The sequence below is a fragment of the Pholcus phalangioides genome, unplaced genomic scaffold (genome assembly GCF_987345545.1).
Source record: "Pholcus phalangioides strain wild (caught in Gottingen) unplaced genomic scaffold, Ppha-v1.0 ptg000003l_1, whole genome shotgun sequence".
NCBI classification, from domain to species: domain Eukaryota; kingdom Metazoa; phylum Arthropoda; class Arachnida; order Araneae; family Pholcidae; genus Pholcus; species Pholcus phalangioides.
In genome coordinates this window covers 52,597,917-52,614,864 of record NW_028301596.1, presented here as the reverse complement: position 1 = coordinate 52,614,864, position 16,948 = coordinate 52,597,917, and the positions used below count along the sequence as shown (strand labels likewise).

Sequence of the window (16,948 nt, the reverse complement as noted above, 5' to 3'; positions counted from 1 at the left end):
AAAAAATTTATTTCATGAAATTTATACTGTTTATATTCACTTCCTTCAAATATTATATATTCAATTAAAATTTAAAAACCCATGTGTTAAGAAATTATTAAGAATTATCCCTTAATGGAAAATAAAAAAATTCGGTTTTCCAATATTTGTTTATTTTATAGAATTTATTTTTTCAAATCTGATACTCCCTAAATATTTCACATAAAAATGAGTGAAATTCATTGAAAAAATAAAGGAAAGTTTTCATCAACTTGATCGAATTGAGTCAAATTTCGTTACAGCAACATCGTAGCTTCTGCGAAAACGCGCCAAATGTAATAGCGCAGAACCTGTTCTTTCCCCGACAATACTGCTCATCTTTTCTTCACGTTCGACAAGTTTTATGAATAGCGTGCGCGGTCTATTTATATCTTAAGTCTATGGTATGGATAGCGGAGCGCATCGTCCTCGATATATATATAACTAACGCCTACCAGCAGTTTATATTGAAATATTTAAAAAAATATTTCTAGTACGTGGAGAACAAAAAATTGAACGCAGACGTAGAAAATTTCACAGAAATTCGAAAATGTGTTCTCTGGGAAAATTTGCGTGCACCAGCCCCCTTGAATGGCAATCGATAGTATTAAGTGATAGATCGGGATGGTGTTCAATTTATGTATGAATGTGAATAAAATGATGAGAGAAAGTTATCGAGCAATTTAACAATTTTGCTACCGGAGTGATTTAAAAAAAAATTCTTTATTGGCGAATTTACATCCAAATACAAGTGGTGAAATGTACAGTGAAACCCCGTTAGAACGAACTTCAAGAGACAGAAAATTCATCATATCCAGAGATTCGTGATAAGCTGAGTTCGTTATAGCAGGGTTCGACAGTATTCATGAACATGGTGCATAAGTTAAAAAAGCACAACTTATCAGTGGAAATCATCCACAAATTTTTTGTTCAGCGATTAGAATTATCTTCACCGTGGGATTTGACGTACACGGATTCATTCTGTCACCATTCATCACATTTTTGTTTTCTCTGGAAAAGAAAAGGTCAAAATTACGGTTGAAATGCACTTCATGTATATGCAATTAAACTCGATTATAACGACACCTAAGATTCCGTGAAAATTCGTCGTTATAACCAATTTGTCGTGGTTTGACACATCAACAGTCCGGATGAAGAGGAAACTTACGGAACTTGAGGGATCTCTCCCAGAGAAATTTTGAGCTCTATAACCTTCAAAAAGCATTTTAAATTAACAGAAATGGATAAAGATGACATAGGAGTATATAAGGGCATTTTCTTTCGATGTTTTAATTTTTCACTAAAATATTTGAAAATATTTTTCATTTTCTGATCGTCTCAGGGAGGGCTCTATCCCTATGACCTATGGCAGCGGTTCTCAACCGGTGCTCCGTGTGCAACTCGCAGGGGCTCCGCGACGACTCGAGGAAAATAAAGTGAATCAGTAAATTTGATAGATAAGTAAATAAGAGAGGCCTACAAGGTTCTGCCATAAAAATTATTTACAAAAAAGGGCTCCTCGAGTCAAACAGGGCTCCGCCATAGAAATTATATACTGAAAAGGGCTCCGCGAGTTAAAAAAGGTTGAGAACCGTGCCCTATGTACTTTCATCGGGATGTTTTTATTTACGAAATTCTCTCCCGGCATTTTAAATCATCGACGTTGCCTCACTCCTCCCCCCCCACACCCCAGTAGGTCGTGACCAACACTTTGAGAACCACTGTATCAAGGTAATAGAGGTGAAGGAAGAAAACTCTTTTCTCTGATAGTCGTATCTTAAGGGTGGAAAAATATTAGTCAACTCAGGGGAATTAGGGAGAATCGACTGATTTTGAAATATTTTAAAAAATCAAAAACACAGAACGATGAATAGTACGTGTTTGTATAGGGGGTAATGTCTACATTTTAGATTATGAACAATTAATAACGGTAGTGTGTCGTTAATGAAGCTCTTTTGATGAAGAAGTGAAGTCATTGAAAACATTGTGAGGGCTTAAAAACATCGTGAAGATTGTTAAAAATATTGTGGGAAGTACACCGGGTACTCGCTATAATAGAAAATATTTCTGTAGTTGAAAAGTAATTTTGTATAATTATATAGCAAGGGTGGCAGTGCCCCAATCCCGAAAATGTTATAAATATTCAAAATATTATAAGAAATCAACTAAAATTATTCTTCCTACAAAAGGAACTCGAAAATATTTTTGCACTGGACTGTTAGGTAATGGTGATCCCGAGTTTTTTTGGTTACCAAGTTATCCATTCTGCATGATTACGAATGCGCAAGATACGCGTTCCGTCTAAACGTGCGGCTCTACTCTTGACTGCAGGATTCAAAGCTAAAAAAAAGCATGTGGGTAGTTGGAAATCTCATGACGACACAGGTCTGCCAACTAAATATCGAAAACTCAGTGGATTTCATTCAGCACGGATTACGGAAATTAAGCATTTCATTCACAAAAAAATCAAGTGTCCCCGGAAAACGAGACGTATGGTCACCCGATATAATGACATTGAGGAGGGGGAGAGTTGCCGTTAAAATTATTGTCAAAAGTGGGTTGCGCTTGAAAATGTTTGGGAACAACTGCTCTAAGGGAATCAATTCGGAGAGTCAATTGTTGACGCACAATTATCGACGTTATGAATGTGTCGTTGCAACCGGTCGTTATACCCATTTTGACGGTAGTTAATTAAAAGAATGGTTATTTTGCATTTAAGTGAATGCCAAATATCGAGACACGCAATGAATAATATTTCATGTTCAGAGGATGAATTCAAAATTAGTTACCTGATAGGGTTTCCTTTGATTTTATTTGCCTTTTTCTGATAGACAGGAAGGTACCATAAATAACACAAGAGACGCAGCATATAATGGCGATTAACCGATAAGCCCATCTTCCACCGTATTTGCTCATCACTTGACCGCCAATGAGACTTCCCACACCTTTACCTGAACAAATATAATGAAAAAAATTAATTAAATTCCATCTACATATTTACGGGGTTTTCAGAAAACACTCCCTAACTTTAAAATGACTTAATTTGGAAATATCAACAAATATATAGAGAAAGATGGAAATTGTACGTTTGATGGACAGGCATGCAATTTTAATTAACAGATGACACAAAAGTCTTTTTTTCATGACTCCTCTCTGCTGGGCTATTCGAAGGTCATCGTTTAAAGCATTCTCTCTCAACATGGGCAATATCGTTTCCATTGGGGATGATGGAATGGTCCGGGGGGCGATAGAAGATACGGGTTTATACATAGGATCTATATATACATAGTATATATACTATGTATATATAGATCCTATGGCTAGCTTGCGTTGGGGGCGATGGGAGAAAAATAATGTCTTGAGAAAGGGGCGATGTAACGAAAAGGTTTGCGAAACTTTGGTTTAAAGCAACAGTCCTCAAGCGCTGTATTAGCTTGAACAGTTCATCTGTGAGGCATACGCATCCAATACATTAGAGACATTGTAGGGAAGTCGCTTTTAACTCCACTCTTTCCTTTTGTCTTGTCATCGCTGGGGATGACGACCATTTCGAATCTGTCTCAATGTGATTTGACCTATATTTGAGACAATGTCACCTAACAATGCCTATCATATTAGCCAAAGTTGTAACTAATTTCACAAACCAAACCGGCGTATTTTAAATTCCTAGCTTGCCTATTTAGCGAAAAACTTGTTTCATCTTTCTATCTATAACTGCTTCCAAGACAGCTAAATATCGAGGAGTCTTCTTTGAAACACCCTGTATCTAATAGATCGAACTGTTCTAATAGATTGAAACATATAAACCAAATTTCGTTGAAGTGAATAAAGTTTTCATAGGATAAGGATACTAATAAAAGAGTATTTTACTTATATAAGAAAGCTGTAATAATTTGAGAATTTAAGCTATTTTTACCAAGAGCGTAATGGATTCCTCCAGCACAAGATATTACAGTCGCTGCTAAACCTTCTGGAGCGATTTCATGACTGTGTCTGATGACCGCTACCCACAGCAGATGGTAAGTGAATATGGACGACGTCTCGAAGATCAAAGCATGCCACGCATTCGTCAGGAACGAATAACCCAGGCACAGGAATGCATAGCCAAGAAAACCATACAGCAGTAGATTCGAACTGCCAAGTTTTTTAATCCACCAATCCGACGTCAGCAGAAACGGCAGTCCGCAAACACTATTTACCGTCAGCATAAGTCCCATGAGGATACTTGGCGATCCTAAATGATCGAGGTAGATGTAAGAAAACAGTTTCGAGAATCCCCAGCTCGTTCCGAGTACCAGTAAACACAAGGCGAATACCATCGCATCGGGGTTCTTCAGAAGTTTCAGGCTGTTTTTCATCATGTTGCGTCCCGGTGGATATATCTGAACTTCTAATTTCGCTACGACCACCATTAGTACGACGAGTATTGCATCAACGAAATAGATTGCCGTTGCGCAGTTTCTCGGAGCTCCTTCTGGAGTCGTCAAGTCGACAACGTACCCGGCAAGGGGAGAAATCAGAGCTACACTTAGTATGGACCAGAACCTTTCCCGTCCGAAATCGGAATTGTGAGCCTTCACCATAAATATTGTCGTCACGTCCATGAACCTGTAACAGTTGGAGAGCACAGCTGCAAACATGCAAGATAGGAATAGGCAGATAGATACTACAAGAGCGCTATTGTCTTCGATTTGTGGACATTGCATCTTCATCCAAGAATCGTCATTAAGGTGTCTACAGAATGAAACACACCCATCTTTCATAACTAATCCACAGAATGTCTTGGCGTCGATGCTTGTTGCTTCTTCAGTTTCAGTCAAATTAAGCATATTTCTAAGGAAGTCAGAAATTTCACAGGATTTATTGAAAGATTGCGCATCTTTCGACCGGTCGATGGTGAAACAAAAAGCATCATGAAATGTTCTGTTAGTAACACAATGCCCGAAACACTCATACGTATCATTCTGGATTCGATTGTCTGAATTCTTCACGGCAAACATCGGACTACAATGTAATTCCACAGGATCTTGAAGGAAACATTTCCTAGTTCTGATCGGAGGTACGAGCAGAATACTGTTTATAACGACGGCCGTCAGCACGATGTTGACAACTAATACTGGCTTGGATCTCCCGATCTTGTCAGCGATGATCCCCGATATAGTTGGACCAATAAACTGTATAACGGGATTCACAGTGAGGAAAAATGAGAATTGCGAGACGGATATGCCAAGTTGCAGAATGTACAAGTTGAAATACGGAACCACTGTTGCTGCACCTACGAAAATTGAAAATATTTCTGAAATCAGATGTTTATCCTTTTCACTCCGGAGGTACACATATGTGTATTTCATTTCTAATAGTTCCAAATGGTTTTTAATGATTCTTTTTTCAAGTTAAAACCTGAGGTACACACGCGTGTACCTAACTCAGTGGTCCTAGTAATGTTATTCACCCAAATTAATTATTGCTATATGATTTATTCACTGCTTACCCGCAAACCATAGGAATAACGAGATTTTGAGAGGAACCATCGGCTTATTGATCTTCATGAATTTTTGGAATTTGCTTTCTTCATCCTGAAACAAAATTATTATTCATTATGAAAATATTTAATCAAAATTATTATTATTACTAGCTATAATACCCGGCGCTGCCCGGGTTTTCTTCAATGAGGTTCTTTGGATCACATGATATCTCCCTCTTTCTTTGAGGGACACACAAACTGTGTCCACGTTAACCAATATGGCGACTTCCTGCGCGACTCATGAAATAAACAAATCTAGATTTAAAGAAACGTAGAAATGAAAAAATATATTTCTTCTTTTTCAAGGGGCGCTAAGGTATTTCGATTCCCCCTTTCCGAACTTCAAGTTATTCATCTGCATGTTTCAGTTTCCGAAAATGTTTAGTTAAAGCTGTGGAATTTCTTTGATATACTTTATGGGCCCATAATTAATTTAAAAAAACCTAAACTACATTAATTTATGCAGTTGAATATTAAGAAACAATACGGAGACATTAATTTTCATACTTTTGAGAAGATACAAATAAAAAGTTGAAATCAATGTTATTGCATGGATATCCAACTCGAAAGTAGGTCTGGGGCTAATTGCTTCATATTTAATTTTTTTGGGCTTCGTATCTCTAAGCGAACTCAATATTTCAAAAATCAAGAATTCAATACAATTTTTAAAATTATTGATGTGGCAGAAAACCCCCACTAAATTTCCGCATTCCAATCGGCAATTTTAACACCGATTTCTATAGAGCCCCTTCCTATCATCCTTTGCCTGACGCATGATAATTCTGACATTTATGACATGAATGTCGCTCTCCACTTGTTAATACAAGATATACAGAAGACTGGATGTTGTGAAGATATTTATTATTTGAGATGTTAATTTTTTAAGGAAGGAAAAAACTCATCTCTGCCTCTACCGGGAGTCGAACCCGGGTCCCTCGATTGCCGGACGAGTGCTCTGACCACTAAGCTACAGAGGAGATAGAGATTTTCCTTCGCTAGAGCGTATATATGCCGAACGGAACCGTGCAATGGACGGTGAAACCGATCAGCTAATAGCTCATGGACGAATTTCCTCATAGCTCATTCGTCCATGAGCTATTAGCTGATCGGTTTCACCGTCCATTGCACGGTTCCGTTCGGCATATATACGCTCTAGCGAAGGGAAATCTCTATCTCCTCTGTAGCTTAGTGCATAGCTGCCAAGTCTCCCGAATTTTTCGGGAATCTCCCGAATTTTAGCTTCATCGCTCGACCTCCCGAAAAGTTCTTAAATCTCCCGAATTTTTACGAAAATTACAAAAAATCCCTAATTGTCCCTAAAAAATTCCTACTTCATTAAAAAAAAATCCCCGCTTATGAAAACAATCCCTAAGGAATTTCTTGTGGGGCATGAAGGCTCGTTTTTCCCCCTTTCGAAATGACGTCACACGTCGTAAATGGGGAAATTCCCTTTTTAAGGAAGTTTTACAAACCCTCTGATGGTAACAAGAAAGTTGTTTGTCTTTTCGTGCAGGGAAATGGCTTAGCAGCCGATAGTCCTGGATAATAATTCAAGATTATAGCGACGCGCATATGGTGAAAATTTCTTTTGTTGAAGTTACATACGTGCGATATAACAAAACATGAATACTGATCAGCAAAAACATATTTAATCAATTTTAAAGATACTTATTATGATGAATTTCCTTTCATCAAACGTTCCAGAAGAGGTCCGACTTTTCCCTTTTGTACAAGCTGTGTTACGGACATAAACATCGGTCATGGAAAGCATCACTCGTGAAGTGAAAAAAAAAACATCAAGCAAGTGTCACAAAAACTCACGTGTTCTTCAAAAATTGACGGTTTTTCCTTCATCTTCCGATGATTTTGGGGTCATTCGCGCAGGATGTTTGTTCACAATATTTATTTTTACATCATTGAAGTTTTGGCCTCCAATTTCACTTGTTTTTCGCGTAGGAATTTTATTCCCAAGGGGTTTAACTTCCATGTGTGTAAACTCCCTATTTTAATTTGACTTCAGTTTTTGAGTAGGGATTTTATTCCCTACGTTTTAACTTTTATGTTTGGAAAATCCCTATTTTATTTGAAAAAATCCCTATTGTATTTATTAGGGAGTGGTTTTAGCATAAAATACGGGTTTGCGTGAAAATCTCCCGAATTTTCATTTTCGAAAGTTGGCAGCTATGGCTTAGTGGTCAGAGCACTCGTCCGGCAATCGAGGGACCCGGGTTCGACTCCCGGTAGAGGCAGAGATGAGTTTTTTCCTTCCTTCTGTATATCTTGTATTCTGACATTTATTCAAAAAGCTCTCATCACTGGGAGGATTGAAAAAGTGGCTAACCATAATAAAGGCATAAACTATTATACTTACACTGGCAGCATTAAAGAAGTGACAAACCGTTGTGAAGGCACATACACGTCAGAAACGCATTGCTAGGGAACCACTGTAACCAAAGTAAACGTTCCGAAAGTGATTGTTGAGGTCAAAAAACCGTTGTTGCCCGACAGTTTTTTTGTTCATTTGGGGCATTTTCCCTACTGACGAACTTTTAAAGTAGCCTATCGTTCAAGTCGGGTCACATTTGATATGTATACAAAATTTGGCGACGATCAATCTAAAATTGTGTATTTGTATAGAGAACATACACACACAGACAGAAAATCAATTTTATATATTTAGATTATAGCTAAAAAAAGAAATAAAATAAGTAATTTTAAATATTCTTTTACACGCAACATCATCAATTTAGTAGTGGAACTAAATTTTAAATCATCGAGTACTCAAAAAAACTTTCCCAACGTAGGTAATCAACGTGGGTCAATGCTTATTGGATAATACGAAGCCGTGCCCACTGGCGCATGCACGTAAGGTCTACTTAACCGAAAAAATAGAGTCTGGTTTATCTACTTGACAACTAAACGGCATGTAAATGACCTTTAACGTCTCATACATTTTAAAGTACTTGACTTCTTGAAATTTAGCTACCTACTGAACTTTTTGACGCGTGTGAACGGGCCTTTAGTTATATATCGAGCTAGAAAATCTTGGAGGTGTTTTCTCTTCAATTCATCACGTTCTTATATAAATTGCGAGCACACGAAAATTATCGAATTACATGCAAACAAAATGTAATTAATTAAATATATTAAATGCAAATACGAGGCAAAATAACAGGCAAAATGCCCAATGAGGTGGTTGAGGAAAAGATGCCCGTAACAATATATGGATGTCCTACATTTCAAAAATACAGCAACCCAAGTATTATATAATGTGTGAAAATACACCACCTTAGTATTATTCATAGTCTTCTCAGTGGTCGATGCAACTGCCATAGTTTCGAGTTTCTTCGTTGATGGTAGAAATGAAGACTCATCAGTTGTGGATCCGTATTTACGGTTCATATTGTTACCAGTAGAATCAGTCATTTCATGTTCGCGAACTTCCATTACTGCCCCTTCTGTTTGAAGCTTGAAATTCTGAAGTAAGAGATGAAACATTTCCCGTTATACAGAGTGATAGAAAGTGGAGAAGCATGAAAAAAAAAAAAAAAGCCCTATATAAGCCACAAAATTTATTTTATAGTAGGGTAAGTGCGTGATGCGCCGCAATATATACGAGCAGCATTTCTTATATTACTCTTAAATACCCCCTAAATAGTATATGTATTATAGAAGAAACGTAAAGCAAAACTTTCTGTATTTTTTTCCCATGAGAGTGATTATGAGATTATAATGACTTTGTCTTTTTTTAAAGAAAAATAGGATGACATTACTCGGTATCCTATGAAATGACATCTGAAGGAAACCTAAAATTCATACGTGGTGTAGAAGGTCTGATTTTCACTGTCAAATATATATATATATATCATAGAATGTTAGATATTATTACTCAGATTTGTGGTCTGTGTTATTGTTAACTCTTTAGTTGCTCAAATAGTCGGAGATATGCTTCTCTTTCTTCGGCAGCGAAAAGAAGTCCTTTTTTTCAGTTTTCTTTTGTGTAGAAATGGCGAGCAAACTCATCTTGCATAGATTATTGAATAAAATCGAAGGGGGGGGGGGATTCAGTACAAGTATATCTGTCAGAAAATAGGGAAATGATGGAACGGAAAAAAAAGATCCCGAATATATACACCAACGGTTCTCAACCTTTTCTGACTCGCGGAGCCCTTTTCAGTGTACAATTTCTAAGGCGGAGCCCGGAGCCCTGTTTAACTCGAGGAGCCCTTTTTAGTATATTATTTATATCGCGGTACCATTTAGGCCTCTTTTTTTGTTTGTTTATCAAATTTATCGATTTATTTTATTATTCTCGAGTGGCCGTGGAGCCCCTGCGAAGTGCAGCGGTTGAGAACCACCGATATACACCATTTATACATCATTTTAAGCATGCCATCCAAAAAAAAGCAGTTAAAATCACCAGCGGATGATCGAACTGGGGGCCCTACCACCCCCTTCCCCCCCATGTTTATAAAAGGATATCCGAGAGAAACTGACGTCTAACCCTCGCGATTGCTATAGGTGTCCATTCTGAGAGAGAGCATGCGCATTAGAGACAAATAGATGTTCGAGAGTTGATACATTTATTTACAGATGGCTAGCAGCAACTGTTGAGTAGTTGGAATGACGAGGACGCAGAATCGAAGGTTACCGGAAGGTTCATGGTTCCAGTCCAGCCAGTCAAGCTATCTTCCCCCCCCCCCCCAGTTTTATCTTACATCTTGAATTATTTGAGTGATTGCATTGATTTAAATTTTTTATTTATTTTTCACTTGCAATTTGTAACGGGGGGCTCTAGCGCTGGGGACCCGATATGAAAACATTATTTTTTTTACGATATAAATCTACTATAGAGGAACCCTGACATAGGGATCAAGACCTCCCTTTAGCCCATAGACTTAAGATATAAATAGACCGCGCACGCTATTCATAAAACTTGTCGAACGTGAAGAAAAGATGAGCAGTATTGTCGGGGAAAGAACAGGTTCTGCGCTATTACATTTGGCGCGTTTTCGCAGAAGCTAGGATGTTGCTGTAACGAAATTTGACTCAATTCGATCAAGTTGATGAAAACTTTCCTTCATTTTTTCAATGAATTTCACTCATTTTTATGTGAAATATTTAGAGAGTATCAGATTTGAAAAAATAAATTCTATAAAATAAACAAATATTGGAAAACGGAACAACGTATATGTTGTAAAGCCTAATTCATTTATATTTTTAAATATTCTCTTCATTCACTTTGTCGCTTTTAATTTCGAAAATTTATTTATACTAGAGGTTATTAAAACAAAAATATATCTTTCCAGAACATTACAATTACTCTATATACTCATAATTAATGTATAATTAATTATAATGCATCATATTATGTTATATAATGTAACACATTCACACTCATACCATATTCAGTCATGAAATAATATTCAAACAATAAGAAAAAGTTTCATTTCTAACATTCCCGAAAAACCTTTTATAACCTCATCACACAAAACTGTAAACACTTACATAATATTTCAGGATTAAAATACATTTTACTCAAGAAAATTACAGAATCTCATCATCAATTTCTCTAAATTATAAGAATTAAAATTCCATGTAGAGTATATATGTAATAATTTAAAGTGTGTATATATATATATATATATATATATAATATTTTAGGATATAATATTTCATATATATAATATAATATTTACACACGTCACACATATATATATATATATATATATATGTCACATATATATATGTCATATATATATATATATATATATGACATATGTAATCTCTTCGCTCCAAAAGTATGCATATGTTAATCTTAATTTAAGGTATTAAATCGTTTTTAGAATGATTCTTTTTCAAGATAACATCTGAGGTACACAATATATGACTTCAGGTCTTAGTACAGATATTGACTCAAAAAATCAATTGAATAATTAATTTTCTTGTTTGAAGCGGCAATTTCACATACAACAAACATAAATTAATGAATAAAAAAATTTCTTTTCTGTAATAGTTTTATCTCAGGTGTGAAGAGGGGTAAAAATACTATTATTTTTAGAGGTTGTTATGCACTTTTATGCAAAACTGCAATTGTCTAGAGGGGGGGGGGGAGAGTTTTCCTCACATTCTATTTAAATAGAATATTTTTCATAAATTTCTCCTCCTGAAAAGCATATTTTCCTCCAAGTTGAGCAAAAGTCGAATGAACTCACTAGCTCGCCAAATCTCGCCAAATCTTGCGGAGACGTATATTTCAGTTAAAACTTCATAAAACTCACAATTTCAATCATTTATTGCCAAAAATTCTATTAAAACATTTAATAATGATTCATGACATTTGAATTTTACCAAAACTTGGAACTTTAATTGAATTAAATCCAAAATGGAGTCGTTAAAAACTGAGATTACGTCAGAAATCCATTGCATCGTCAATTTAATATTCCAATTTTTAATTTATAAGAAGGGGAATAAGCAAAAAAGTATTCCCTTGTGAAAGGATACTGGTCCCCCTTTCCTAAACCGCTCAGAACATCCGAAAGCTGCGCAAGTGTTGGCCATTCTAATCAAAAATAAGACAGCGCGTGTAGATCGTCATAGGAGTAGCCATAAGGAAAGCATTGCCAGCGAGATTCCCTGACCAGCCTTTCGACTGGAGTCACGTGACTCCGGATCTTTGCTTCACATTGTAACCCCTCGCGCGCACTCTATAGTATTATTACTCTGTGCTTTAGCCACAGACAGAGATACGGTGTGCGAGTCCTCTTCAAACTAAAACTACTGACATTTCTAGGGGAAAAAGTGAAAGAAAACACGTTCTTGCCAAAAAACAGAAAAAGTGAGGGTTTTTTTGAGAAGGAATTTCAAAAAAATTCCAGCATTCTCCTCTGATTATACGGAACCTCGAAGTTTCTGGATTCGAATTATTGAACCTCTACTGCACCTTATTTTTGGTTAACCTCTTTACGATCACGGGCGTGTATTACTTCCAAACACAAGTGGAATAAATTTTCAAACAAGTTCTCATTGTTTTTTTTTTTTTTCGTTTCGTTGAATAGAGTTACTCAAAAAATTTCTCGTCAAAAACTTGTACGTGAGGTAGTTAATCACAATCATCGGGTACCTTTTTTTTCTTATATATTTTCCGAGTTCGTTTGCAATCTAGATCTGGTAGCATTTCTCTTTTGCTTCTACAGTGGGTCAAACTACACAGTTGATCCACTTATGATCCATATGCGAGTATACCCTCAGATCTGCACGGTTTAATTTCATGTCCTTATTCTGTATAACTTGGCTCTTACTCAGTGTCTTCTCGATGCGTGGGACCACCCGGCCAAGCCTCGGGGAACTGCCGCGAGAGGGCCTCGTGACAATTACATCTGGGTACAATTTTCGAGAGTAAGTATGCAAACTGGAAGACAGGTATTTTTAGCTAGATGGGGGCCTCGGGAAATTCGCTTTGCCCGGGGGCCCATTAAAAGCGTACACAGGATCGACTTTTAGAAGGGCACAAGGAATCTTTCCAGAGAAAGTTTTAGTTACTAACCTTCAAAAAAGCATTTTAATTAAACAGATATAGATTTGGTAACATATAAAAGTATTTTCTTTGCTATTTTAATTCTTTTCCCAAAAATATTTTTAATTTTTCAATCGTCGGGGGGGGGGGGGGGAGGGGTTTACGAGGCCCTACCTACGTAAGTTTCTGGAGCCAATGATACTGTTAAGAATGCCCTGATCTTACTTTATGGAGCTTTTGTGTCATCTCCTTCCAAAATCACAACAATAACGTGAACTCTAGTTTGCAATATTATTAAGTTTCTTTAGATTTGAGATTTCAATATTGTTCCCGTTGAAATACATGGGCGGAGATATGGGGGGCATTGCCCCCCCCCCCCCCCAACTTCAAAGAAGGAGTCGACTGATCTAATGTATATATGAATTGACATCATCATCATCATCGTGCCCCCCACCCCCAGACTTCCAAGTCTATCTCCGCCTATGTTGAAATAGCATATGCATATCATCTTGCGTCAAAGAAGAATTTCCCATAAGACATTTTGAGCACTTTCTACTGAATAGTTGATACTGTGAAAAAAATTGTACATTAATAAAAAAAGTATAATTTGATAACTTTTCGTGGTGCTCCTTTTCTCCTGATGCCCTAAGCACGTGCTTATTTTGTTTAATATGGTTAATAAGGCCCTGTACGTGTCTTATTTCACCTCTTAAAGTTTGTCCCATAATTTAGAATCGCTCTGAAAAGTGATGTCACGAGTTCCTTGACCGCATTTTACTGGCGAACCGTTGATCCTACAGGCATACTTCCAATTAGAAAAAGTATCCGAATAACGTATGGAGCTCAAATAAGTCATTGATGTTGCAAGAGGATGTATAGTTATTGAAATAAAAAATTAACTTTTTGTACGGACACCGTGTCCTAAAATACCCAATTAGATAGTTGTCGCAAACTCTCTCTCCTGAGCAAAAAAAAAAAGTTCAATATTCGTTAAGATATTTGATTAAAAATAAATCAGACAAAGCTGGCAAAGAACCGCATAAACTTATAGACAACGCTTCTTTCTCTCATTTATGTGGTTCTTTTTCCACATCGTTGCCGATTTCTGCATTTAAATGTCTCAGCGAATATCATTTGATCATTTCCGTCGCATCATGGTCATTTTCTGCACGAGAGAGCTAATCAGATCGAGACCTACAATTTACTGGCGATTCCGAACGGCAGCCTTTTTTTAAATACTCATCGAAAGGTTGGTGCGCTAACCCCTTGATGTGAGACTCAGTGCGGTAGCAATCTTTTCAACGAATATCACGCTTGTAAAAGTGGTTTTTTTTGGCTCAGGAAAGAGAGGATAATAGCTTTATCTAAAGGCGTTTTTTAAGAGAGGGGTGCCAGTGTAATCAACGATAACTATACAATGCCTTGCAATATGAATGGTGTATCCGAGTTCTACACGTTATTTGGATACTTTTTCTAATTGCAAGCATGTCATGTTGCGGCAAAGACACTTAGCTATGCACCCTGTATGTATACCACACGTATCAATGTGCCCACATTTCGTAACTATAAACAAAATATTCATTGGAACATTGAGGTTTTTAAACAAATTTTAGATGTTTGGTTTTTCATATTTATATTTTTAAACTATCAAAGATTAAGTTAGATGCAACTATTTATTAATAAATTATTCGACTGCATATAGGAGCCAGCTGATATCATCGTAATCCCCCCATAATGTTAATGATGATTAGTTAATAATAACAAATTAAATAATTTTTTGAAAATTCATAGATGGGGTATAGATGCGAGTTGAGAAAAGTTTATATTTTTTCACTAAAAACGTGAACACAACAAGCCTTTGCTTTCCTTAAGGTTCCTTGATTTGTGTGTAAAATTTGCATATGCAAATTATACGTAGGAAAAAATACGGTAATTTAATTTCAATTTACGCGCGTGTTTGTTTGTAAGATTCATTTAATAAAACCGATCCTATGACTCAAACTTGTACAAAACAAAAATTCGTCATTCAATACAAATACAAAGGCCACAACAGGCAAATTGCCTAAAGATCCAGGTGGCTGAAAAAGGATGTTCATAAAAGATATGGATATAAAATGTAATAAAACATTATTGTATGAAGGTGTATTCGTTAATAATTATGTAATTCATCTTGAACAGAATATTGCTTTTATTCAGAAAAATTCAAAATGCACTTACTTTTGGAAGAAAAGTCAAAAAATATATCAAATTTTTTCGGATCACTTATCTGACAGAAAAACATTTTCCCATAATCCGATGTGCCGAATATTCTCGTTATTTGATTATATGGTTGTCTCTTCTCTACATCTACCGAACGTTCGCGAGGAACGAACTCCACCAAGATGTCCTTTAACGAACAAGTTATCGTTATAATTTCGTTTATCGTCTTACATCGATATACAAGGATCACTCATCCAAAACATTGAAATCTGATGAAATCCCATCCTCGTATAAAAGCAACCATATTTCTCGGTAAATAAGATAAGGTTGATGATCGTAACGGGCGATTTTAGTCGGATCTCGTTAACCAGGAAGAGCTGTTCCTATCATTGCTTCAATAACTGTGTGTTTACAGTTTCTTTTTTTGAAAATATGGGTTTCTGTTCAGAAAAATTTTTCGTACGAATAATGGAATTCGTTTACTTCCTGCAGGTGTTTTAATACTTTTTTTTTACAATTTTGTGCGTCATCTATGGTGTCAATTAGTTCAGGTTCATCATCTCATACGGAGGAAAAAACTACTTCATAATCATTACATAATCACTTTTACCCTTCGGATATTTTATGTTCTTTTAAACTATTACAATATTTTATGCTTATTATTACAAAAACAACATGAAATTCTATGTAAGACAATGCATTTTACCAAGGCAATAGACTTTCTGGTCATTATGCTGAGGCAACTTTTGGAAAGGAAAGTTAGTTTTCTCTTCCATGCATCATGAATCGAACTTAAGTCCTCTTGCGCACTAACAAATTTGATTAACGGAAGAGACAATTAATTTTACGCCTCCTTTCACACACACCGGTAGCACCGGTGCCACCGGACGGCAAAAAACCGTTTTCCGTAAAAAGGCCCTATTGGCCCCGTTTACATGTGCGAGATTGGGGGTCGCTTTGGTGATTATTACCTGCATGGCAACTTTTTTCCTCATGGGGGGGGGAAAGGTGGGACGAATATCCCTCTCAAAAGAGTCACGACCTCCTATATAAGAAACCCCCGTTCACATGTGCAATAAAACATCCCGGGAAGTTTCCGGTAATGGAGATTTTCGCTACAAACCATTCACATGACGTTTAGTTTATGCCGGTAATCCCCCCTCTTCTTTCCGGAAGTCGTCACTGGTTACGTGGGTTGAACGGAAGTGCTTGATTCAAAATGGCTGACGAAGGAACTTGCAGTAGTTTTCACGACGCAAAGGATTATAGGAGAGAAGGTCAGTGTCGACCACCAATCCTCCCCAAGAAAGATGGGCTTTTTTGGGGTTGAGCTTCTCACCACCTTTTTTTTTCCTACGAGGGGAAAAATGTTGCCATGCCGGTAATTATCGCCAAAGCGACCCCCAATCTTGCACATGTGAACAGGGCTAAAGAGTCCCATCTTTGTTGCGGAATAATGGTGGGTGACTCCGACTCTCTCTCCCCCATAGTCCTTTGTGCCGCGAAAACTACTGTAAGTTTCTTCTTCAGCCATCTTGAATCAACCACTTCCGTTTAACTTACGTAACCAGTGACGACTTCCGGAAAGAAAAGGGGGAATACCGGCATAAACTAAACGCAATGTAAACGGATTGTAGGGAAAATTCCTGTTACGGGTAACTTCCCGGGATATTTTATTGCACATGTAAACG

The 16,948-nt window shown here is 36.8% G+C and overlaps 1 protein-coding gene across 1 annotated transcript; it reads right to left on the bottom strand.

Annotated features, from left to right (window-relative positions):
• Nucleotides 1-722: 722 nt before the first annotated feature.
• LOC149088796 (major facilitator superfamily domain-containing protein 6-like) lies at nt 723-15,666 on the bottom strand. Its single transcript, XM_089250260.1, has 6 exons — nt 15,276-15,666; nt 8,831-9,019; nt 5,510-5,594; nt 3,935-5,293; nt 2,808-2,969; nt 723-1,029 (listed from the first exon to the last, which is right to left on the bottom strand). The coding sequence occupies exons 2-6, from the start codon at nt 8,987-8,989 to the stop codon at nt 1,013-1,015; spliced, it is 1,782 nt and encodes a 593-aa protein (XP_089106386.1). The 5' UTR covers nt 8,990-9,019; nt 15,276-15,666; the 3' UTR covers nt 723-1,012.
• Nucleotides 15,667-16,948: the final 1,282 nt, after the last annotated feature.